The 25472-nt window shown below is 33.1% G+C and overlaps 1 protein-coding gene across 1 annotated transcript in view; it reads left to right on the forward strand.

The window, feature by feature from the left end:
- The first annotated feature begins 7253 nt into the window (after positions 1-7253).
- Positions 7254-25472, forward strand: part of LOC123557094 (galactoside 2-alpha-L-fucosyltransferase SEC1-like) — a 66662-nt gene continuing 48443 nt past the window's right edge. Inside the window, exon 1 of the mRNA XM_045348328.2 lies at positions 7254-7527. Within this exon, the coding sequence (XP_045204263.2) occupies positions 7521-7527 (7 nt within the window). The 5' untranslated portion in view covers positions 7254-7520. The remainder of the gene's footprint in view (positions 7528-25472) is intronic.

Consider the following 25472-nt stretch of genomic DNA (forward strand, 5'->3'; position numbering starts at 1 on the left):
GAGCCAGAAGGGGTTTTGCTCCCCCCACCACAGGGGGAATTTTGTGGACCATATTTTTTTGAAACTCCAATGTGTGGTGAACATTTTGGCATAAAGTTTGCAACTGGCGAGTGGGGCTTTTCTCCGTAACACCACCTTAAAATACGTTACCCTCAAAACCAATAATTTTTTCATCATTTTTTACAGACGAATGGTACCATTATGTTAGTAAATCATTTCAAGTTTGCATATTTTATTACAAGGTGTATACTAGATGCTGCAATTTGATAAAATTTCAATATCTAAAATGTGATGTTAAAGAAGAAAAATATCGGAAAAAGATACGTTACCCTAAAAAAGCAACATTTTTGGCAGGAAGTTTTTATTGCAAATTTAGATGACCAGGTAATTAGAAATTGAAGTTACTATTAAAAAGTTCAAAGTTCAGCAAAAACAATGATATATAGATTGCTAGTATAAGTTAAGGGAAAGCATACTTTTAGCGATTCTTAAAATGTAACGTCATTCTTCCAAAATATGCTAATTTTCAATCATACCTACTTCAAACATGTTTTTCATAAAAATGTTCTATCAATTTTATATTGACATTCTTTAGTTACATGTAATACAACTATATACTTATTTATCAACAAACCTCTAACTTGTAAGATGTCTTACATTGAATTCTACATTACATTATACGTTACCAAACATACAAATTATATTGTATATCTTCATTTTCTTTTAAACACACTTTATCAGTTGAAAAAAAACAACAATATAATTCTGTTCTCAACAGTATAGTTTTGCATTTCAAACTGAAGGTTTAACTTAAAACACGTATAAATATATCAAATTAAGTTACAGTTTACGTTACTGAACAAACTAACTATATCTCTTGTGTTCTGTTACCTTAAATATACTGTAGCACTTAGAAAAAGCATATCTACAATTCAATCAAAATATGTTTTAACATTACTTTGCATTTTAACTTTAAACCCATGTATTTAAAAAACAGTCTACGTTACAATTTACGTTGTACGTTACCTAACATATAAGCTATACATTTTCATGTATTCTGTATTGTGAACATATACTTTATCTTGGAAAAATAGCAAACTTACAATGATTTTTTTTTGTTTTAAATATTTTGCTTTCAATTCTAAACACATTCTAGAACCTTATTTACATGGTCCATGATTACACCTTCACGAGAACACTATGCAGCCAAACATTTTTTAAACCATTGATATATATATTCAGCTATTTAAGCACATTGAAGTGACATACTTATAATATATACAGACATTGCCCAACACAGTGCTCTATAAAGATGCTAAATTTAAAACAGGCATATAACGATATTTAGAAATCTTGTGTATGTTTATGCACACACATTTCACATTTTGTTAACTGCTGTATGTTGTAACTGTGATTGTTTTGAATATACAGTAGATTCATTCATTTACATAGACTTCATCCAACATGTTGTCAATCTCAACTGTATCCTTAAGTAGATATACCATGTACATGTATCTTCTATGGAGCCGGTATCCAGTAATGGTCATGACTGGAATACTGTGACTTTCTTTAATACGGTTTGTATATATTGATGGTAGTTCAATAAGACAATTATAGGAACTGCCTCAAAATAGGATATTCTGCAAGTGAAATTAATGTAACTCTAGTAGGTAAAGTAAAGTGCATTTGATTGCCCACTCTGAAGGCAAGTTCTTACAAAACTAACTCTTTTGATGGCAAATATGGGACTTTAAACTTTTATGGGTGAATTCCGTTACCAATTGACAAGTTTATTCCAGACAGAGGACCTATTTGATTTCCAGTCATTTGAACCTCAACTGGTTTCTAGAGAACCTAAGGTCAGAGACAAATAACACTATTGGGGAATATTGTTACTAAAAGTCAAGCCACTTGTGTGAAGTTCGGAGGCCACTTTCTTCCAAAGGTTTGTGTACCTCATACTAGCAACCCTATTCAATATCAACATCAAAAGCCCGCTAGAGTACTGCCCTTCAATCACACTGGGAAGTTGCCTTTTAATAATGTTGGGTACCAACAGTCAATCTATCATTGTTTTATCTAGGTCATGAGGGCATACAGGCCTGGTGGTTGCCACCACTAGAAACCTTATTGTATTCGGTACCACCTTCTCTAACAGGGTTCCATCTTCCTGCATTTAACCCAAGTGCATGTACATCAAGTCCATCTCCATGACAGCAACCATGGAACAAATATATGTTAAGCAATACTTGTCCTGCGTCGCAAACTGCAGTGTCGTTGTTTGGGGATCAGTGTCCTTCATGTTTATTTTACTAATTCCTTCATTCCGAGGGCAGTTTACACTATCCTTACTGTGCACATTTCGGGGGAAAGGGTTGGGTTATGACAACAATTACTGTATGGACCTTGCTCCTGAAACTATGGCTTTACACAATTATGGAAACATCGACTTGGAGGGCCTGGGTCTATGGGATGTGTTCATGTCTCCTGTTCTGATGGATAGACCAGTAGGGGCACGTTGTGCCAGAGTCTCACTTATTGGTCTGATTTTGGCTTGCTTACCCTTACTCAGTAAGTGGACGTGTGGATTTGGTTAAGTGGCGGCAAGATCAACTTATCTCCAGTGTGAGACTGCAGTCTCTACAACTGATGGTAGATATGGCTGTGCAGCCTTTATTTAACCACAACATCCTTTGTACTTGGGTTGAAACACGAGTCCCTTCCAGATGGGTATTGGTATTTCGGGACCTTTTGAGGGACCTGTCTGGTTTAAGCAATAGAGATTCTTGGGCTGGAGGCCTAGGAAAGGGACTTCGGGTCATGGATCATTTACTTGAGACCCTCGTTTAGATATGTGTCAGCAGAGGCAAAGCCCAGTACAGCAATAGACGCAGAAACTGTGTCCATCTGTTTGAAGTCTTCCCAGCTTCCTGGGTATCCCAGGTTTATCCTTGTGAAAGATGCAGAATCTATGTCCATCCGTCTGCCAAACTTTCAAGAAAACCCAAGTTTCTCAGATTTGTATGTTTTGCTAGGTATCTTGACTGTGTTTTAGAAATATAGGTCAGAATGAGTATCCCATAGTACACATTAGTATGGGTATTCAAGCACGGTAATAATTTGGTACATTTCTCTGTGCAACCCAAGAGTTTATGAACTAATGCAGTATGTGTATCACCTGGCATACATTAGTGTCAGTATTATGGTCCTTGCTCTGGGTATCCCAGGGCCTTGATAATTTGGTATTTTTTCCAGGCATCCCGGAAGTTTATGAACTTGGGTCAGGGTATCCCATGATCTTAAGTTTTGTTATTATACGATATGTGTGGAATAACTGCTTCAGTATAGTAATTAACCATCCATTGGGGAATCTCGTCTGTTTTAAGAAGGAAGTATTTGTGGTCTGCTTCGCATTAGATGTATGATTGTTATTGGCAAAACCTCCATGTTAATTATCCTGCAGGGTATCCCTGTTATGTCTGATTCTGCAAGGAATCCATTTGTGGCCTCCCAAGCCCTTATGACCCGTTTTATAGAACAGGGCTGGGGGAGTGTAGTGAGAATGCTGTTAATGGTAACCAAGGTCACTGTCAGAGGTCACAGGAGAAACAGCAAATCAGCGAGGAGGATCGACATCACATGGCTAGGAGGATCAATCGTTTACGAGGAGTATCTCCTCTAGAACAAACTCTATTGAATGCAGTTGTATTTATCATCAACAACCGAAATCTAAGGCCATCTGCCTTTTAGCGTTAGAAACCTCTTCCACCCCTAATAAGAGTGTATAGTGAATACCATTTTTCACTTCAAGCTCAATGTCACACTTAGTCGTCAGAGGTCATACCTTAGGACTAATATGCTTCGCATTGCGGAGTCTATGTTATTTAATTATACTAATGATAATTATGATATGCAGTCATACTGGTACATTCAAAGAGCTATATATTCTTAATATACATTTAAATAATATTTCTAATGAATTATAAAATCTATATACATTTATTTGATAATGTTGTTCATGTCTGGTGATGTTTATTTATAGTCCAATGTATATATATTTTTTAATCCTGACCATATAGGTAATACCAAAATTTTAAATATTTTTTATTTAACACATATTTCGGAAAGGTAACGTATCATATGTGACATAATGAATAAGTTAACTCTAGGGACAGTTTTATTATATATACATTTAATTACTGAACTGTGTATTGGCCACTATCAGTATTTTACAACTTAAAAAATCATCATTGTTGATATATTTCTAGGTTCTAGTAATTTCAAAGGAAGTAACGTAAGTTACGGATAATACATAACATCTATGCACCTAAAATGATATGAACATATGATAATTTCTATTTTAAATACATAAACATATCTAAGCGTCTTGTTTATTACGATTAATTGTACAAAGGCATGTTTTATATTAAATTAACTAATGGTGAATTAAATGAAATTTGCATGGTAACTTATTTTAAATCTCCGTAACTCGTAAAGCCCAACGGAAACTTGCAAACTTGTTGTGAATGCCAACTACATAAGGTTTAAGAAAATCATGTGTTGAAAATTCCCCGGGGGGGGGGGGGGGGGGGGGAAGCAGGGTCAATTGTCAGCTCAAGGTCTATTATTATTATTATTATTATTATTACACCAGACTTATATAGCGCCCTTTTCATGATAAAAACGTTCAAAGGCGCTTTACATATAGCAAACGCAGCCACACAGGGCGCGAAATTCATTCTCTGCTAGTACAGACACAGATCTAGAGCGATCTGACCAGAGGGACAGAGTGAGATAAAGCCCCCAGAACAGATAGAGAGAAATCCTCTTTAGATACAGACTTGTGAATAGACAGTCTGGTTCTTTAATGTGCCCGGTGTATAGCACCGATACACGCGAAGCCGTCTTTCCTGGGAAGAACCAGTACAGGCCTTTAAGTTTATATTGTACCGAATATGTAGGGACTTGAACATATACCACCATACATCAATGTATGACCTACACTAGCCTCCAGAGCTACTCTAGATTTCAAATTGTATCCAGGATATATACCCCATTTAAATTACATGTATAGTATGTTCATGTGGTAGGGGCACGAACTAGGTCGAAAACCTTCCAGATATGATCGAAATAGTGAAATATTCTAAGTTTGAATACTTCCCGGTCACCTAGCTTCTATGACCTCTCCTAAAAATCTAGATCTGTCCAGGTACCCAATCTTGGTCAGACCCATAACTACACTTTCATTTAGGGTATATCTATATTTCATTGACATATGGGCTCAAACAAGGTCGAAACCTTCAAGACTTAAACATGGTTTAGGCATCTGAGGTCTTCCTCCAACATAAAAGCTGGGAAGTCGCCCTATGACCTATAATTTTGTCGGTGCGACGTTACACCCAACAGAATCAATAATTATAAATAAACATGGTTTAAATAGTGATATTTTCTATGAACAGACGCTGCCCGGTCATGTTATTATATGACCCTGTAGGGCTACCCAATGGATACATCAGGTACCTAATCTTGGCCATGACCTTTACATCAAGTTAACTATTATAGTTAGTTACTCGAAATTTCGACTTAATAACTCGAACTTTCAAGATACATTACTCGAAATTTCGAGATATAAACTCGAATTTTCGAGTTAGTAACTCGAAATTTCGAGATAAGTAACTCAAAATTTCGACTTAGTAACTCGAAATTTCGACTTAATAACTCAAAATTTCGAGTTATTAACTCGACATTTCGAGTTAATAAATAACATACACCTGGCACTAATGCTCTTCCGTAAACATTTTATGACATGTCAAAGCACAACAATAAATTTTATCTTGCACACGTCTAGAGGTCTTTCAAATGCATAATCTCATTCGTCCCCCTTTTCTTATTTATGTTGCGAAGAGCACATTTAAGGAATCCAAGAACTTTTGTTAAAGTAGTTCTGCACGTTTGATAAACCGGAAGTGATGGCGTAACGTAATTTATCAGGAAAACGTAGGATAAAGCCTGGATTCGGCGTACGGATATGAAAATAATTTTATGAATTAATGACAACATGTGAGTAAATTTATTAAAATAGCACTGTTACTATATTTCTAAAGTCAAAATATGATATGAAAACATATGACACGTTGAATAATTCAAAATAAGGTCTCAAACTTAGCATGAAATATTCGGTTCACTTTAATAATGGTCAAATATCTCAAAAATAAGCACACGGACCTATACATTTTATTTCACTACCTACAATATAGGCCATATGTTTATTTACAGCTTTGAGACGTTTCATCAAAATCTATATTGTAGAAAAATTTCTATTCACGAAAATGTTATGAAAGTTATGATTTTCCCATAGACTTCCATTATGAAAAATTGCGTGAGGTCCAAATTTTTCAAATCAGTCTAGCAAAAAATCAAGCACACGACCCTATCTTTTTATTTGCTGAATTTTCTAGGTATATTTTGAAGTTTTGAAAAATCAGAATTTAATCAAATTCTACATTGTAGTAGAAAAAAAGAATGATCCAAACGTGCAGAACTACCTTAAGTCAGCTGATTGTCGTGTAAAACTGACTATTGGAGGGAGGCAACTGGTATTTGTCTGTGAGTATATCTTGACAGTTAGATCCCATTCATTGATAGTTTGTACCATTCGGAAAGGTTTTCGTGTTAATGAAGTGCTTTGTACTAAAATAAGTTTAGTTTACAATTCATATTGTTCATGCCAGAGGGCATTATTTTACAAATTAAAAATGAAATTGATGATTCTCATTTTATCTTTTAGAGAATCTAATACTAGTATTTTCGTTTATTATTTTATTATGTTTATCGTTCTTTTCTGTACTATATGATTGCTTGACCTGTTCAATAGTATTTCAGTTTAATATTTTCAATTTATATTCTGTATTCTATACCACTACCAACTTTTTCTCCACAAATAACCGGAACATCTCCTCATGTATCATATGTGCTTCACACTGTTTTTGTTTATCTGGAATGAAAAGGAAAAATGTTGAATTAGAGGAAAAGCATTTTATTGCAATGCAAAAGAAGGGTGTTATTTTTGAGTGGGTAGGGAGACAGCATTAAACATATTAAAATTCGACTGCTAACGGGTAGTAAAAAAAAAAACTGAAAAAAGGACATTTTAGCATAATGGGAAGAAAAAATATTAAGAAATAAATTAAACCCTGCGGTCAGTTATAAATAGCGCTGATTAGCAGCTGCCGTATAGAGGAAGTGAAAATTACGTAGTTCACCAAATTTAGATACAAATATTGCATATGCTCAAAACTTTGGCACAGATTGTAATAATTATTTTGATTGTAAATAAAAATCACTTTTGTGAATGAAATTGTTTGCAAATCTGACAGTTTTTTTTGTAACGTGGACATGACAAGAGATATCTTTTTCTTCAGTTCAGGTGCATTTGTCAGTGCATAATATATCTTTCTATTCACCGATGTATTTGGTATTTGATAGTGTAACGATACTTTGAAAGAAAGGAGGTTTTAAAAATGAGAGGTAAGATTCTTTTGTTATAACTATCAATTTAAAAAAAAATATATGGGTACTAAAAAGTATTTCTATATGAAAACAGAGATTATTTTATGTTATTTTAGAGGAAGATAAACGCTCTAACATCTGATCTTTTTATTTTGTAAATTGAAAAAAAAACTTTAAGGGCTGCAATTTTTACCTGGGCCCTTTTCTTTTCTGTGTACAAATTTGAATTGAAAGTATTAATGAAAAGAAATGTGAAGATTATGGTCAGCCAAGACAACACGCCGTGACATTAGCTTAAAAATGTAGTGATGAATGAATTCTGAGGTGAAATTATTTTATAATGAAATTTACAACCAAAGTGTAAAGTGCAGTCTTGAGATGAAGTGATTTAGAATAGATTAAATCATGAAATTTTCACCAAGGAGACATTGTAAAATATAATAATTTTTTTATTTAAAAAAAATTGTAAAAATAATTTCTTTAAAAATACTTTTATATACAAAAATTGACACTATTCTACTGACACTTAAAAGAACTGAAACGAAATATTTTTCTGATGTTTTTTCCCCCCACAAAGTGAACTGTTTACAGTTCTAGTAAACATTTCTTCTAAACTGAAATAATTCTGTTAACAATTGTAATAAAGTAAACATTCTAATAATATCTTTGCACATTAGACCGTTTTGCCTTTTTAAAAACTAAGAAAATACAATAAATTTATAACAAACCTGACGGCCTTTATTTTTCTTAGGGAGGATCATATTCTCATATCAAGAATTTTAGAAGAAAAAAAAGAAAGAAACAAACTAACTAAAAAACGCCAAAGAAAGGGAAACTAGAAATCGTCTTTTTAAACGTAGAGAAATTTTATTCGCTAAATCTTTGCATAATTAAGATGAAACAGAACATTATCCGCTGTTAAAACAATTTAGTAAATAGTATATTTACGTTAACTTGAGGTATAGCGCATTACAAAATTGTATCCATTAAATTATGCTAGTGTATTACATTCCGAAAGTAAATAAAGTTTTGCGAAAATTAAATTTGTCTTCTTTTTGTAGGTAATCGTCAAATACTTGCAAATACAGGTGATATTATATAGAATCATAATGCAACCATGTATAAATATTAGTAAAGTATAATGAATATAGATAAAATCATTGCCTTTCAAGTCCCTTTAATCTTCTTCAGTCGGCTATCATTAAACGCTTTAGTTAACGCTGCGTATTGTCATAAAAATAAGTTTTCGGAATAAACTGTTCTAAGTAGAGCAATAAATAGTTTTGATGCCGTTTCTGAGCAAAGTAAAGTTTCAGTATCCGTATCAATTTAACAATACAAATGTGTTGCTTGATATATGTTGCTTCGTGTCAACAAATACCATTTAATATATATGTAATAAAGGCAGAATAGTGAGAATTTTTTAAAAGCAAAGCAAAACATAGAAATTAAGAAAATTATTTTTAAAAAATTGAAAAATTAAAAAGATAATAAAAATAAATGCGTCATTGATTGTATGATCATAATGATCAATACATGCTTAATCCACGTGGCATGACATTTCATAAAATTTATCTGTAATTGCCCATCCTCAATCTCCTCAAGATATTTTCGCATTTATCACTTTCCGGAAGTTTCTTAAAATTAGCTCTTATTACATTTTATCTCGTTTAACGGTTTGTATTTTTGATAACTGCATATCATGTAAGGAAATAATTGATTCATATAATACAACCTTTGTAATGCTGTGGTGTTTACCTTTTAAGAAGGAATTTGCTTATCCGAAATATCTTTATCAGGGGTTTTATTCTATCTCATACAGTTGCTTGTGGTATCAAACACTTTGATTAAGTTAAACTGATGACACGTTTTACCTCTTAATGGCTACAATTTCCTCGAGGACCAAAAAAAAAAAAGAAAATAAATTGACGTCACGTGACCTGTCTAAACTGATTTACATACTGATAATTAACCTTTAGCATGCTGGCGGTTGCGACCAAGATCCAGCCTGCACATCCGTGCAGTCTGATCATGGTCTGGACTGTTCGCTATTCAGTCGGTAATTTTTCAGTGAACACCCATTTGAATAAATAAGTGGTACTGCCCAAATTGAATGATGGACCAGTCCATTTAAGAAATTTAGCAAGGTAAAGGTTAAGGCTATTCATCGTGCATTCAACATTTAGATAGCAATAGAAATACTTCCATGACCATGATCATGAACCACAAAAAAAACTCCGCAAAAGATCAACCATATTATATATGAATGAAATATAATGTCAATCTCGAACAAGGAAAATCACAGCAGCGGTATTGACCTTAACTCCGACTTAAGCGAAATTTTGTTATAGAAATAAATTGAATGGGCTCCATGATTCCAAAGAATACAGAGAAAAGCAATGCGACAATTGCTTACACCGCTTACAGTTGTATATAATATTTCATAGAAGATAAAGTCCGCCTCAAGGAAATAAAAGCTCCGGTATGATATTAAAAGGCACAGTCATGTCTAGAGCATGACTTGACCCTGCAAACTCCGGATCGAGAGTCCGATAATTTATGTGTCAGCTCTACATTTACATTTTTGTCTGACGACCCTAAGTACAACATAATAAATATGGCAATTTATTGCTTCATAACTTGTGACACATTTGACCTAGAATTATGAAACTTAAATTGAATTTAGATCACCATAATGCTACGTAAACGGAACTTAGTATTATGACTAATCTTGACTGAATAGAAAATTTTTGAAAATTTGATGGGTGGCAAGAAGAGCGTAAAGCAGACGACTGTCGCAAAGAATTACTTGATTTGTTTTTACAACAGACCTTGGAATCCAAGAAGCCCAAACGTCAATCAAAATCGATTGCGCTCATCGTGTAGGCAAGTACGCTATGGGAAAGATACGTCTAATTGTAGCAAAGTTCAGTTCGTCTGTGGACAAATATGATATAAAACAAAAGATGGACAATACAAAAAGCCGGAGACAAGTATCCAAAAGTCATCCAGCAACACAGAAGAGCCCTGATACAAGAACTTATCAAGGCAAAAGAAGCAAATAATTACGCTGTGTTAAGCTATGATAAGCTGTTCATAGACCGCAAGCGCTTTATCCCTGATGCAAGTTCTCAATAGGATGTTGTTGAGAAGCAGTTTCTACTACGGAATATACAAGGGTTAAGCAATAAACTATATGACAGCGCTTTTTTACATATTATCAATAAGTACGATGTCATATTAATCACAGAAGCCTGGAACTCTAAACTTACAAATATACATATTGAAGGATATTGCTCATTTTCTTGTCCAAGACCTAAAACGAACCGAAAGGCTAAGCGATTCAGTGGTGGTGTTATAATATACTTAGTACTATAAAAACGAATATTTCATTAAAATGGAGCTAGTTAGTTTAAATCCAAATGGCATCGTATGGTTTAAATTATTGAAAGAATATTTCGGAACAGCAAAAGATTTATATTTTTGTACATGTTATATTCCACCAGAAGACACTTCTGTATATAAGAATACGCTTTAGGATTCTGCAGCTGGTAGAAGTTATTAAAATGTGACAATGAAAAAATGATATTGTAAATAAAAGAAAAATAAGGCTGTTAATGAAAGGTTTACATAAAGGAATTAAGAGCTGAAAATTGCATAAGATAATTATTATGTAAAGAGATAGCTTTTTAGGAAAATAGAAAAAATGTATAAAGAACTTATCCCTATACTCCGTATCAATAGCCCTATCATGTGATCTGAAACAGGTAAACATTCTCACTACACTGCAGAGAGAATGCCTTTACAATGGGTTTACAACCATGTCAGATTAACAACTACAGTTAATCTATTTCTTATCACTTGCTAATAAATAAACAATAGGACCCTCAACCTACACAGAATCCTAATTTAATCCCAGTCTTTACAATATTCTACAGATAATTTTCGAAATGCCCTATATTAGTTCTTTGAATTGGAGTAAAAATTAAATGGAATTCTAAAATATTACTGGTTACATAACTGTAAGAAAGAGGAAATAAAACAGGGTCTTTGAAAAAGGATACTTAATGTTTTTATTGAAACTTATGTACACGATGCGTTTGTTTGTAAAACAGACAAATATTTCCTTCTAAAAGCAAAATGTTGTCGAAGTCAGAGGCAAAATGAATTACCACATACATTGTCTAAAAGAATCATACGTTCTTGGGTAAATAAAATGTGTACTTTCATTTAAACAATTGAAACTTAATGAAAATTTTTGTGTGCTATTTATTCAAGATAACACTAGTTAATCTTCGCAACATGTGGTATGTATATAAGCATATTAGCTGGGAAACTCTCTGTTTACCTGTTTCTGATCACATGATAAATTTTGTCGATATAAAGTATAATGTATATCATTAAATTTCATGATTTTTTGCCGTACTGTAAATTCAGTTCTCCGGCGAATATTTTACTTGTATGAATATGACGTTTTAAAACAATTGAACAGCGATATCATAATATATAGCTATTATGGTCATAATGGTGATATATATTTGACAAGTGACATGAATTCAAGGACAGGCGAACAGTCGGATTATATTGAAAATATTAATCTCGATCGTTATGTTGATCTACGATCATCTATGTTGATGAATACATGCTTGATCTCCCACCACGTGTATCAAATGATAAAATTATAAATTCTTATGGAAATAGGCTATTGTCACTTTGCAAAGAAAATAATATGCTTATTACAAATGGCCGCTTAGAAAACGGCAAATACACCTGTCATAATGTTATTAGAAATATATATGCTGCTAGCGTAGTGGATTATCTGATAAAAAATTATTTACTGTAATTTCCCGTGCATTTCGAACATGAATATATCTTACGGACTTTTTAGATCATTGTCCTATTGAATTTTCTTTAAATTGTGAAAGCTTGATATTTTACGAAACAGATATATTGACGTATGACAAGATTATATGGGGTTGTATTAACCAGGATTACCTTGACAATATTCTCTATGAAAATAGACAGATTTTTGACAGTTTATTTCAGGAGTTGGAAAACAATATTATTGATATAGATACGTATGTAAACTCTTTTTCAAAGATTGTCTATGGTATCTCCTTTAAAGCAAATGGTAAATCTATAAAAAGAGGCCCCAGAAGACCTAAAGTAAAAAAAAAGTCTCTTTGGTTTGATGAACAATGTAAAAGTGCCAAATCGGCATTTTATAAAGATAAACGAACCTACCATTCTAACTCTATGGACGAAAATCGAGCAAAATCTTTGACAAGAAGAAGTATTTATGATTCTATTCAAAGGAGAGCAAGACGCAAATTCAGTTTCAAAGAAAAGTCAAATCTAACTACTTTAAGTAAGATGTACCCTGAAACATTCTGGAAATATATAAATAAGTTCAAGAATAATGACCAGTTTGGTACGCCTAATATAAGTTTACATGATTTCGCGGAGCATTTAAAAAAATAATCAAATTCTTCCCAGCGTGAGTTTACAATTGATTATGACACCTTTCGCCATGGACCAATAGTTATTGATGAATTAGACTGCCCGTTTGCAGTTGAAGAAATCTCAAAAACAATGTGTTCCCTCAAAAGAAACAAGAGTAGTGATTTTTGTAATATTGTTGCTGATTTTTTCATAGACACAAATCAGTTTATCTCTACATATCTTGTTATTGGTTTTGATAAAATATTTGATGCAGGCATTTACCACGAATCATGGTGTAAAGGAGTATTTGTTCCAATACACAAGAAGGGGAATATTGAAAATCCTTCTAATTATCGTGGAATAACACTTGTAAATGTAATGGGTAAAATACTTTCACTTGCCCTTAGAAATAGACTGAATAAGTGGTATTAATCAGAGCATATTTTTAATGATTCACAGTTTGGTTGCTTTTAGGGACAATCATAGTACAGCAGATTGCATATTTTTGTTACATACTATTATTCAAAAATACTTAAAAATAAGTCCAAACTATATTGTGCCTTTATTGATTACGAGAAAGCCTTTGACACTGTTAGACGTGAAGCATTGTGGTCAAAATTGTTAAAGATAGGCATCAGCTATAAAATAATTAATATGCTTAAGTGTATTTATGCAAACTGTAAAATCTTGTGTTAAGTTATCCACAGATATGAATATGTCAGATTTGTTTTGGCGTCACATTCGATTTAAAACAAGGGGAACCACTCTCCCCTTTGTTCTTTATCCTATTTGTAAATGACATAAATGAAAGTATTGACTTCAACAATCTACTATAGTATGTGAGACGGTTCAAGGTCAGCTTTCTATGTATCTGTTGCTGTTTGCTGATGATATAGCTTTGTTTACGACCAGTCCAGAAAGCTTACAAGCAAAACTATATATATATAATATATATTATGTACTCCATAAAATGGGGCCTACAGGTATATGTTGAAAAGACTAAAATTTGTATTTTTAAGAAAAGGAAAGATATCAATTACTTTGAATGGTACATTAATGGAGAAAAACTAGATCTTGTAGACCAATTTCGCTATTTAAGTGTGAATTTCACTTACACAGGTAATATGAAAAATGCCGTAAGAACATTATCTAATCAAGCATTAAAAGCTTATAATTGTTTGATTTCAATATTCAGTCGGGTAAGCTTAGATTTATGGATAAAATTGTCATTGTTTGATAAAATGGTGGTCCCAATTCTATTGTATAGTGCTGTTGCTTGGGGTATGTAATATTTTAAAGAAATAGACACACACATAGACTTCACATTAAATTTTGCAAATATATACTAGGTGTTCGTCAGCAGACGCCGAAAGTGGCCGTGTTTGGAGAATTCGGCAGATACCCATTGCCGGTAATTTGAAACACTGGCTTAATATAATGAAATGTAATGACTCGCCAATGTATACATGCACTATCGAACAATGTAATAGTAATGATAACAATTGCTGAGAGTGAAACTACTGTAAGAGAGACTTTGATTAAGTTACATTTGGACTGATTTTAACGTAGATATGAACTATTTTCCTATCATTAAACAACGCTTGAGGGACCAGTATATCCAAAACTGGCATGCTACTATCCAGACCATGCCTAAGCTAGAACATTTTATAAAATTTAAATCGAACTTTTGCTATGAAAATTATCTAGACATAGTAACTAATAATGCATTAAGAAAACAATTAACGTGTTTTAGACTGAGCTCGCATGAAGTAGATATAGAATTTGGTAGATTTTCTGGAACTATAAGAGAGGCACGTATTTGTAAAGTTTGTTCATGTAATATTATTGAATCTGGATAACATTTTCTTTTGTGTTGTCCATTATACTTGTCAGAAAGACTCAAGTATTTAAGAAATACTACATGGCCGAATGTTCATATGTTTATTTCTGTTATGTCATTCCGAAACAAGAAAACCATATTAAATGTAGCGAAATATGTAAACGAAGCTTTCAAGCTGCATAAGGAAAGCCTTGCCGGGTTTACTGCTTCTTAGTTAAGAAAATATCTTTTTTTTTTTAAATTAAGTTGATCAAGTTGCTATCTACCAGTATGTATCTGTTGAAATATCTTGTATGATGCTATGTCTTTGTCATATTTGTCTTGTTTATGTTATTGGCCAAAGGCAAATAACTTGCCGATTTGCTTAATAAAAACTGAACTGAGTAACATCCTTAACTTTTTACCGGATATATTTTGTTCCCATTCCTCACCACAAACCCTTTCGGCGGGGGATACCAATTCATCGAATTTGCTTGTTTTCTCAAGCCTTTTTAAGACAAAGTGGAACTCGTCTTCTAGATCGTTCTTTTGACAAAGTTCACATTTACGTTGTTAGGAGGTTTATTTCGGTGCCTTCCCAGTTCAATATTTAGTCTATGCGACGACAAACGTAGTTTTGATAAGGCGTGTCTGTCTTTACTTTTGTCTATAACACTTAAGTAGACCGACAGTTAAACGTTTGGTTGGATCTCACAAAACTGCGATAACGAGCCAGAATCTCTGCAGGCAAATCTTGAGATTCTCGACAAATCGTAAAAAAATATGGTAGAGGACTACCGAAGGCAATTTTGTGTCAGTTTGAAATTATTTTTTAAAATTGGCCCATTAGTTTTTCTTACGGTCATTTTTAATGAATCTGAATAATTTGAACACTCTTGGTAGATGCTTATTCAATGAACATTTGTGCAAAAATATTTCAAAACAGGCTCAACTGAGTTTAATGTATCAGCTGAACAGCTACAAAAAATGCATATGAAAAAGAAACCCTGCCTCCTGTGGCTATGCTATTTTTCATTCGAACACTTGTTAGAGGATCACCTAGAAAAAATTCTGTAAAACTAATTCGAAGTCAATCAAACAGTTGGTTTAAACAATATTTGAGCCGTGCCATGGGAAAACCAACATAGTGGGTATGCGACCAGCATGGATCCAGACCAGCCTGCGCATCCGCGCAGTCTGGTCAGGATCCATGCTGTTCGCTAACAGTTTCTCCAATTCCAATAGGCTTTAAAAGCGAACAGCATGGATCCTGACCAGACTGCGCGGATGCGCAGGCTGGTCTGGATCCATGCTGGTCGCAAACCCACTATGTTGGTTTTCTCATGGCGCGGCTCATTTATTTTCAGCAAATATACAGTAAACATACAGTACACATACATTTACACGAATCAAGGATTGAGTAGAAAGCAAACTTTATTAAGAAACTCTTTCTTATAGATAGCAGGGATAGCTGGTAACTTAAAGTATTAATAAACTATGGAAAACATGCAAATGAAACATACATATCAATACAATTACCAAAGCTAGACACTATTTTTTTTTATCTCATTTAGTTTGTTTTTAAAACGGTAATGTAGTAAATGCATATAATTAACGTAGTTAGAAACAATAAATAATCCTTACATTGGTATGGTTGTCAATCTACACTTGTAACTAAGAGATGTTTGAGGGAAGAAAAAAAGGGTAGAAAGGAGAGTGTGGTAGAGATAGAGATAAAGAAAGATAGAGATATGGTCAAATACACGAACGGGAAGTGCGGTTGGTTCTAAAATTATCAGCATGAAAAATGTGAGCAAGATTGATTCATAGTATCCAATAAGTAATAGTTTATTGTATTATAGTGTATATAAGGAGGAATGTTTTGTATCGAAACGCTTGGTTGTTCTAATATAATTATGAACATGTGCAAAGATTTCACTGTTTGAATCATCCGATAGTCTCTAAATAGATGTGTAGACAGAGAAGGTGTGGTGAGGTTTTGAATGTGATTGAAGAGTTCAATGCGTTGTTGGTGGTAAGAATGACACTCAAAGAAGTAATGGTGAGTACTTTCGGTTTGACCGCATTCACAAAGAGGACTGGTGGTTATGTGTTGTGAAAATAGCTGTTCGTTTAAGGTGCTGCAATGAGTTCTGAGACGAGTGTATAGAATTTGGTGTTTGCGGTTGCCAATGTAGTAATGAGAAGGGACCTTGGGTTTGTTGGCATTGAGCTTGCTTTTGAAAGAATTGAGTGTAGTAAGTTGCGTAGATCAAGAGGAAGCTGAATCCAGGCATGTACAACTGATGACAGGAATGAGTTTGCATAGAGTTGTGTGTGACATGGTATGTCCCTTGTGTTGTTGGCGTTTCGTAGGTTGTATGTAGTCGTATTGCCAACGTTATCAGGTACGAGAGAATAGAGACAGTTTCCAACAGTTTCCGACTAGCTTTGAAAACCTCAAGTCAGAAATCTGAAATTGTTCCTTTAACACCTTAAGCCATAAGATTAAAAGCGCTCGTTATGCATGAAAATTATATGCGATACATGTATATAATCGCGTTAGCGATTCATGTTTATTTTGCCGATCCTATTCTGTCGTTCATTTCGCATGAACACCGAAAAAAATAGTTTCATTTCTTATATTTACATTATATTTCCTTTCCATTTGTAAACAAGATAATATTATTACTTGCACATATTTTGTGGCATTTAACATTAAAATCAGCTTCCCGGCCATTCTGTGCACCAGACGGAACAACTGCGACTTCATCTAAGGAACGTTCTCCCTGACTATACGCGCACGGTTATCACTAAGCAGCGATGACGTAACTTTCGCGCCTCTCCTTTTGCTGTTCATACGAAATGAACGTCATTATTTCCAATGGAAAAGAATAGGGTGAATGTAAATATTTTGAAATGAATTGAACTATACTTTTGCTAATTGTAAACCAGCAGCAATATAATTTTGATAAATTTGATAAGTTAATTTCAAATATACCATTAGGCCAAAAGGCTCATGAGAATTTACAAACAATATAATGGCGAGACAAATAAATCTTTGATACAAACATTTAAACTGAGAAGGTTGTACGGTACAAAATCACTATACATACATTTATGTATTAAATTTTGTCTTGTCAACATTTATTGAATAAAGAAACGGCATACAAAATGTATTAGCTTAATTAGCAACTGGTGTTACGTAGCATACCGTGTTTATACATGAAACTATTGTCAAATGCTTTTTTAACTAATTCAAATAATTATCACAATGCGTATGTCAAAAAAGACAACGATTAAGACTATTTTGATCTTAAATCCATATACGCATATAATTTTCATGCATAACGAGCGCTTTTAACCTTATGGCTTAAGGTGATAAATATGTCATAGCGTAACGTCATTTAAAAAATAATTTATAGCAAAACAGTGCTTTATCACCATTTATACACGATGGGCGGTTATACGTCGGGCGTAATAATTTCACGAGGGCGCAGCCCTCGTGAAATTATTTCGGACGACGTATAACCGCCCGAGTGTGTAAATAGTGATAAAGCACTGTTTTGCTATAAATTATTTCTATTCTATGACGTTACGCTATGATATATTTATCACAGAACGTTCCTATTTCGATTTTATACGTTCTTTATTGTAAAATTTATATCAGATATGATGGAACTGTTTCTTCGCGCAAGCACGGCGCCAATAGTAGGTATTTGTTAAAACACGTCAGGACCGGAAACGGTAATACGTCTTGCGGCAGAATTCAGTTCGAGCGAAAATCATTGCGACTTATTCAGCAAAGAGAATAACTAATTCAGTATGTGTATAAATTAATCAAATTATTTGTGCAATGTGACATTTCGTTTAAAACATGTTATTTAGTAAAATATTTCATGAAATTTGAAAGCGCTATTTCTTGATGCGTACATTGCGCTAAATATCACGTTTACGTGACGTCAACATAACATCGTTGTGATGATTAAAGCATTGTTAGCCATATTAGAATTATCATTCTTGCATACCAGACGGGGATTTGCCGTATTTTTTACCGGTGCTGGAAAACTCCATCGGTGTAAGATGACTTTCGTGCTGTAAATGACGTGTTACAAACTACATATATGTAGAAGATTTATGTAGTAATTTATATTTTATTTAAAAAAAAAACGGAATAAAAATCCAGTACCTCGACAGTTCCTCTTTGTTCCTGATAGTATATTTTTTGATTCAAAACACGTTATTTTATCAAAAAATCATAACGTTACGCTGCAACTGATAAAACAGCAAGGAACTAAACTTTGTTATTTGTCTTTGAAACGTTATGACGTCTTTCCTGTTAACGGACGTTGGTTTCCCGCGCTTTGTTTAAATGTGCTACTATATAAGAAATAGTACTAACAAGAAAGACGTTCGATTGATTTTATTATTATTATTATTTCTTGAATATGGTATGCAAGAAAAAGATTCTGTCACTGATTGTAGGTGCAGAAGGGAATATCTGGCTCTCGGGTAACTGTTTACGCGGTAACTCGGCTGAGCCGAAAATTCCCATCTGCACCTACAACCGGTGAAATAATCTTACAGTATTACACAGAATAAAGCCTATATCCGAAAAGAAACTTGTCCTGCGTATAAATGTCATCCCGTTCGTACATTTATAAAAACGGCAACTTTACCTTCTTTGTAAAGATATAAAAAGATAACAAAAATATCACAGAAAATAAATCTAGATAGTGCCCTCAAATCCGCTTGAAACCTACCGGAACAATTAAATTATGGACAAATATCTAAAAAAAAATAAGTATGCGAACTTATAGATCTACATTTTATTCGACCATATAATAAGCAATATGATAATTTACAATTGAGGAAAGTTTCTTCAAAATGTACATTGCGAAAAAAGGATTTATTTGCGAAAATGTCATTAAAATTGAGACATTTAGGTAGATTCCCGTTATGAAAACTTGCGCGAGTTCGACAAATTTCAATTCAGTCTATCAAAAAATTAAATGTACGGCCCTATCTTTTTCATTTGCCGAACTTTTCGAAGTATTTTATAAAGTTTCGAAAAATCTTGGCTTAATCAAAATCATGGAGACAACCTCATGAAATATATTTCGAAATATTGCAAACTGCGTTTCGTTTCTTCCTGTCCGTACATATCAGATACTAGTATGCGGAAGTCAAATTATACGTGAAGCTCGTATTAGTTTTATTGATATGTCGTAAATTAATAACTTTTAGGCCCATTCATTCGTCTGCACCCTTTTTAAAGCCAGTCATAGATAAGCTAATTTTTCGTCGAAATACCCAACAGAAATCTAACTAATTACTAAAAAGTAGATGATTATCATTTTAAATTACTGTTAAGCAAATAATATAAGGTACAATAGATAAAGGATCATGTTTTTGTAATTTTATAACCCATCGCATTTTGGGAGGTTAACCAACCTAGCAAGATTGTAGACTGAAAATAAAAAAAGGTTCATACGTGTCATAAAGTGGATGTAAACAAGGTTCAATGTGTAAACACCTAAATCATATTTTAAATGTTAAAATGTTTTTCAGTCAAAAGGTTTATTTTAGATTTTACTGTAAATGAGCCTGTATCGAGATATGATAAAAAATGTACGATTTTGTAAGTTAGAAAAATTGTAAAGCATATGCCTTTAAAATTGATAAAATCATAAAATAAGGAAGAACAGATGCAACAAAATGTTCTATATATTAACAGAGTATTTCATTCTTTACTTTAAATACGTGTAGTGCACAAAAACAGTTTCCGTTAATGTACAGCAAGTTTTATATCACCGAGATGTAGTCCTTTTCAAGCAAACATCATTTGATGTTTATCATAAGTAGAAGATAGGTCCTTAATTTTTTCGAAGGCGGGAAAATATGAAATAAAGCCTAGATATTAATATGTATGTCCTTCAAATAACCAGAAGTTATTTTACAAACGTATATTTTATGAAAGTTTCGTTTGTCTCAATAAATGAAGTTTTGAAATGATTTGTACACATGTGATTGCAAAGAATAAGAAGTCTTGCATTAGATGGGTATAAAAACAGGTACATACAAGCATAAATATCCATTAGATTGCTTCCCCCGAGTAAAAATGGGAACGGCTATATAAATTATATGATAATTTGTTTCACAGTAAAGATAATTAGGATAAGTCGTTTTGATACCCTTACCCTGCTACCCTGCTAAATTTCTATAATGAACTTGTCCATCTTTCAATTTGGACAGTACTATTAAGTGTTAAAAGGGGTGAATACCAAAAAGATACTGACTGAATGGCGAACAATGCAGGTCATGATCAAACTGCACGGATGTGCAGGCTGATCATGATCTGCACTGGTCGCAAAGGCAGAATCAATCGTGTCCAGCACCATAAGGGTTAATTTACCCTTTTTAATTAGTTCATTTTTACAGATAAGTACTGTACCACTCAGTGTTTTATAGTGAAGATATTACAATATACTAAGATGTTACAGTATATCATAAACAAGGTTAAGATATACGAAACCCATATGTCATATTTTAAAAACATGAAAAAAATACTACGTATAGTTTATATAAACACAAAATTAACAAGTTTATGTATTGACACTAATATGCATTAGGTTGAAAATAGCACATACTGTTTTCATGTATACAGAATATAGCTGAACACAGTATAATTGTGTACTACCACTAAAAACTGGATTTTTTTAAGCAATCGACTGTTACTGCATGACATTTAATTATGAATATAGCTCTACATACACAATTAATTTATATATTTAGTAAAGATAAATATGTTTGATGAAGATTTTCTACATTTGATGTAAATATCTACCTATAAAACATTTTAGTGAAAAATAGCCATTGGATATTTTAGTAAAGGTGTAATTATATTGATCTATAGCAGGATCTCATAACATTTTTACGATAAAAACATGTTTTACACGTGAAACTAGCATTGAAATAGACCCGCAGTGTCATTTTTGTAGATATTCTGAAAGATAACATAACATGTTACTATACTTTCCACTGCAGCGCTACAGGTGGTTGACAAGTATTTTCAAACATTGGGTGTACCTTAAAATAATCTTCATATATTCACATATTCAACAGAAAAACAGCTGCACCATAACATATCACATCATTTTCCTCTAACAGACTGTCATGAGGTCATCTAATTCACATTGAATTTACAAAACTAGTATTACAGTGTAGGAGACATCATTGTCCGAGTTACTTTGGAATCATAAAACGCGCCAAAACACAGTAATTGCAGATTCCATTTGACTTTGTCTGTTCATCAGAGGTATTCAATTGTGCATCACCTTTCGTGCCATTAGCACCAGTTTAAGCGTAACTCTATTATACAAATATGTTGAATGGACTCCATGGTTTCAAAGCAACCAGAATATATTAATATCAAGGTCTGACTTCGAGTAACTTGCCCCTAACTGCTGTGAGTTTGATACCCCTTAAGGCGAGGCAGTCATCCAGCTTACATACGGAAGGTCAATGGCTATATCAAGTTGCAGGCCCGTGCTGTGAATAACGTCATGAGTACTTTGGGGACTTCTTCTGTTATTAAAAAATTGAAAGTTGTCATAATCCTCCTCATGTGTGCAAGATTAAAGCACACCAGATAATAAGTTATGTAGATTCATGTTAAACGAAAATGTCACATGACAATATATCCGCTTACTATGCGTTTTTACTAAAACACGTGAAATATATTTTATATGATGACAACTTTTGAACAAAATTTTTATGTGTTTTGGATCAAGATCACATTTGACACTTGACAGTCGATAATCAGTATCAAATAATAAAATCATGACACTCCTTGTGAAATAATATTGAACATTTAAATATCAGTACGCGTCATCTTATAAAGATGACATTGGGGAAAACGCCCAATTTAGAGTTTTGATGTAACCATAGTAGCTTCAAACACGGTAACTTTATCGCTGCATTGAGATTTAGTTCGTAGGAGATATTGCACAACTACTTTTAGCTGTATAAAAAAACAAACACACAACTATTAGAAAGTATTTATCTTATATTTCAATAAATCATCTTTTGATAAATGTACTCCAATAATTATTTGACACAGGTTAAGCTTGAGTTTTACTTGTGAAATACAGTTAAGCCATTAATGAATCCCATTTTGGATGAGATTTGTATGGCGTCCCATTAAGGCTATAGCCGCGTAAGAAACAGTAGCGGACGATTAAAATAATTGATTGGAACTTGAATCGAAAATTCACGGCAAAATTGCCAAAGAAAAAGGAAAAGAACAGAAAACCAAACTGTTTGATAATAATTGGTAATGAGACTTGATACGAATAAAAAGTTGTTATCATTATTTTGTCAGTAATCATATGAGCAGAAGACAAGCAAATTATTGAATCAGTGTATGTAAAGGTTAGATTGATTTGATTGTTAAAGACACATTGACAATAGTACTTTTTCAGAGGCGATTTTGACGTTGAAGCTTGCTGAATAGAGTTCAATGTACAATCTAAAGGATACACATTTTAAATTTCCAAAATGATTTTGTTATATTTAAAAAAATGTTACCTTATGCTATGATGAGAAAAAGCCAAAGATAATCAAATTAGATTTAGAAATTATTTTTCTTGCATCAAACATGACCCCCACTTTTCTTTTGATTTTTAGTTAGCACTGACAATATTCTTCAAGAAAATGTAAGTTACAGACATTTAAAATGGGTCCTGATGTGGGTTGCGGTCATTGGAAATGAAAGATGCAAAAAAAATAATTTCAGTCAAACACACGAACTGCAAAATCAGCTAAAAATGAGACACCAAATTATACTGGTGGTGTATGATCTAAGTTTCCATGAAAAATTTTGTCATGTTGTTATTTCATTATGAAAATGCTACCTACATGTCAAGCATAGATCTGTCATGTGATTTTAGCACACAAAAAAATGCAAAGAAAATAAGGAAAATAGATCTACTGAGCAAAAACACTGAGGACTATTTGTATCCGCCATTATGCGACTACCATTTTTTTTCGCGCCATTTTTCTATTTAGTGTCTGTATGCCTATAAGAAAAACGTTTTTCTTTGACACTGTGCCAGTTTCATTTGAAATGTACAAGAAACCCAAATGCATGAAAAAATACAAGGTTTTAGCTTGATATCAACATTTTCCAAGTTTTTACGGCATTTTCAGTACCATAAGACAAAGCGTCAGATTTTGTCAAAAATAGCTGTTGCGACATAATTTTGAAGCAGTTACCCTAAAATTTAATGCAGCCTTGTTTTGCCCTGTTTTGACATTTTCTACTCTCATCTGCATGCAAATTATACATTTAAACTGTTAAATATGTTCACTTTTACCTCTGATGGCCAGACAATAGCAGTCAGTACCCTATGAATATGCAGTTTTTGAAACAAATACACTCAAAACAGTGAAACTGTGATATTTTGGGGTTTTATCCCCATTTTCAAAAAAATTGCAATCTTTGTCATTTTCTATCAAATTCTAATCAAAGTAGCCCATTTTCACCATCATCCGGCCAGATTTCATTTTTTACCAATGTCAGCCTACCACTATGTGGTGTCGTAGAATGATATTCGTACCAGCTTTACTTTTAAAGCAGTGACAAATTGAACACACGTTTTTCTCATTAACCGCAAAATTGAATTTGCTGCACACCCAGTTGATCTCTTATCAGTAAAATAAACAGTAGCAAAATGTAAAAAATCAGTTCTATAAAGGATTGTACAAACAAGGAAGTTGAGTCGGCACTGATAAATATTTGTGGCATGCACTTGTTTGCCAGCAACGAGTTTGTATTGCGTGTTTCTAAATGGGTACAATGAATAGTTGATACTTGCTTGATTCAGTGTAAGGGTGAAAAATATCTTACTAAAATAGATAATTCATTAAAAAAAACCAACAATTTATTGCATTTTTAAAGATGATTTTGGTGTAGAAAAATATTTATGTTGTGTAAGTAATGTAAATCATCGCAAAGCTTTGAGTAGCTTTAGATACTTATACCCTGTTTTGAATTTCACATTTTTCTCATATATTTGCGTTCTAAACTTTGTTTTGTAACCGTCATATTACCATTTATTATTCCATGTGCGGCAATGATATGTTATATGTTTTGCCTAATAAAATATATTGAACTTGAAATTGATATGGGTAATGGGGTAAATAAGGAAATATTGCAAATATAAATGGTAGCTACAGTTAAAGTGTTGACCATAGCCAAACGTGTCTTAAGTCTTTGTTAAATTACTAAAGCATTTCACAATCTTTCAACTTAGTATTGGCCAGATGTCCCAGCATGCACGTTTGTAGCTCTAACCAGAGATCATATATTGTGTTAAACTTTGTACTTGTTTTAAGCAGATGATTAAAAATGGAATTATGGTAATGCAGATATGGATCGTCCCTAATTCAATCAATTTCAGTTTAGATACATTTAAGTTCCATAGCTGTGGGTTCAAACGCTTGGGGCGTAGAATTCTTCATGTGAGGAAGCCATCCAGCTGGATTACGGAATTCCTTAAAGGAACTAATGCATTATGTGCCGGGAAACGTTCAAAAATGTTTAAAATTGTAATCTTGGTGATTTTTCATGTGACAGGAAATCGGCTCGAATCTTATGGCGGCTTGAGAATGAATTCAACCGTGTCGATTTATTGTTGGT

The sequence above is a fragment of the Mercenaria mercenaria genome, chromosome 5, assembly GCF_021730395.1.
Source record: "Mercenaria mercenaria strain notata chromosome 5, MADL_Memer_1, whole genome shotgun sequence".
Lineage (NCBI taxonomy): Eukaryota > Metazoa > Mollusca > Bivalvia > Venerida > Veneridae > Mercenaria > Mercenaria mercenaria.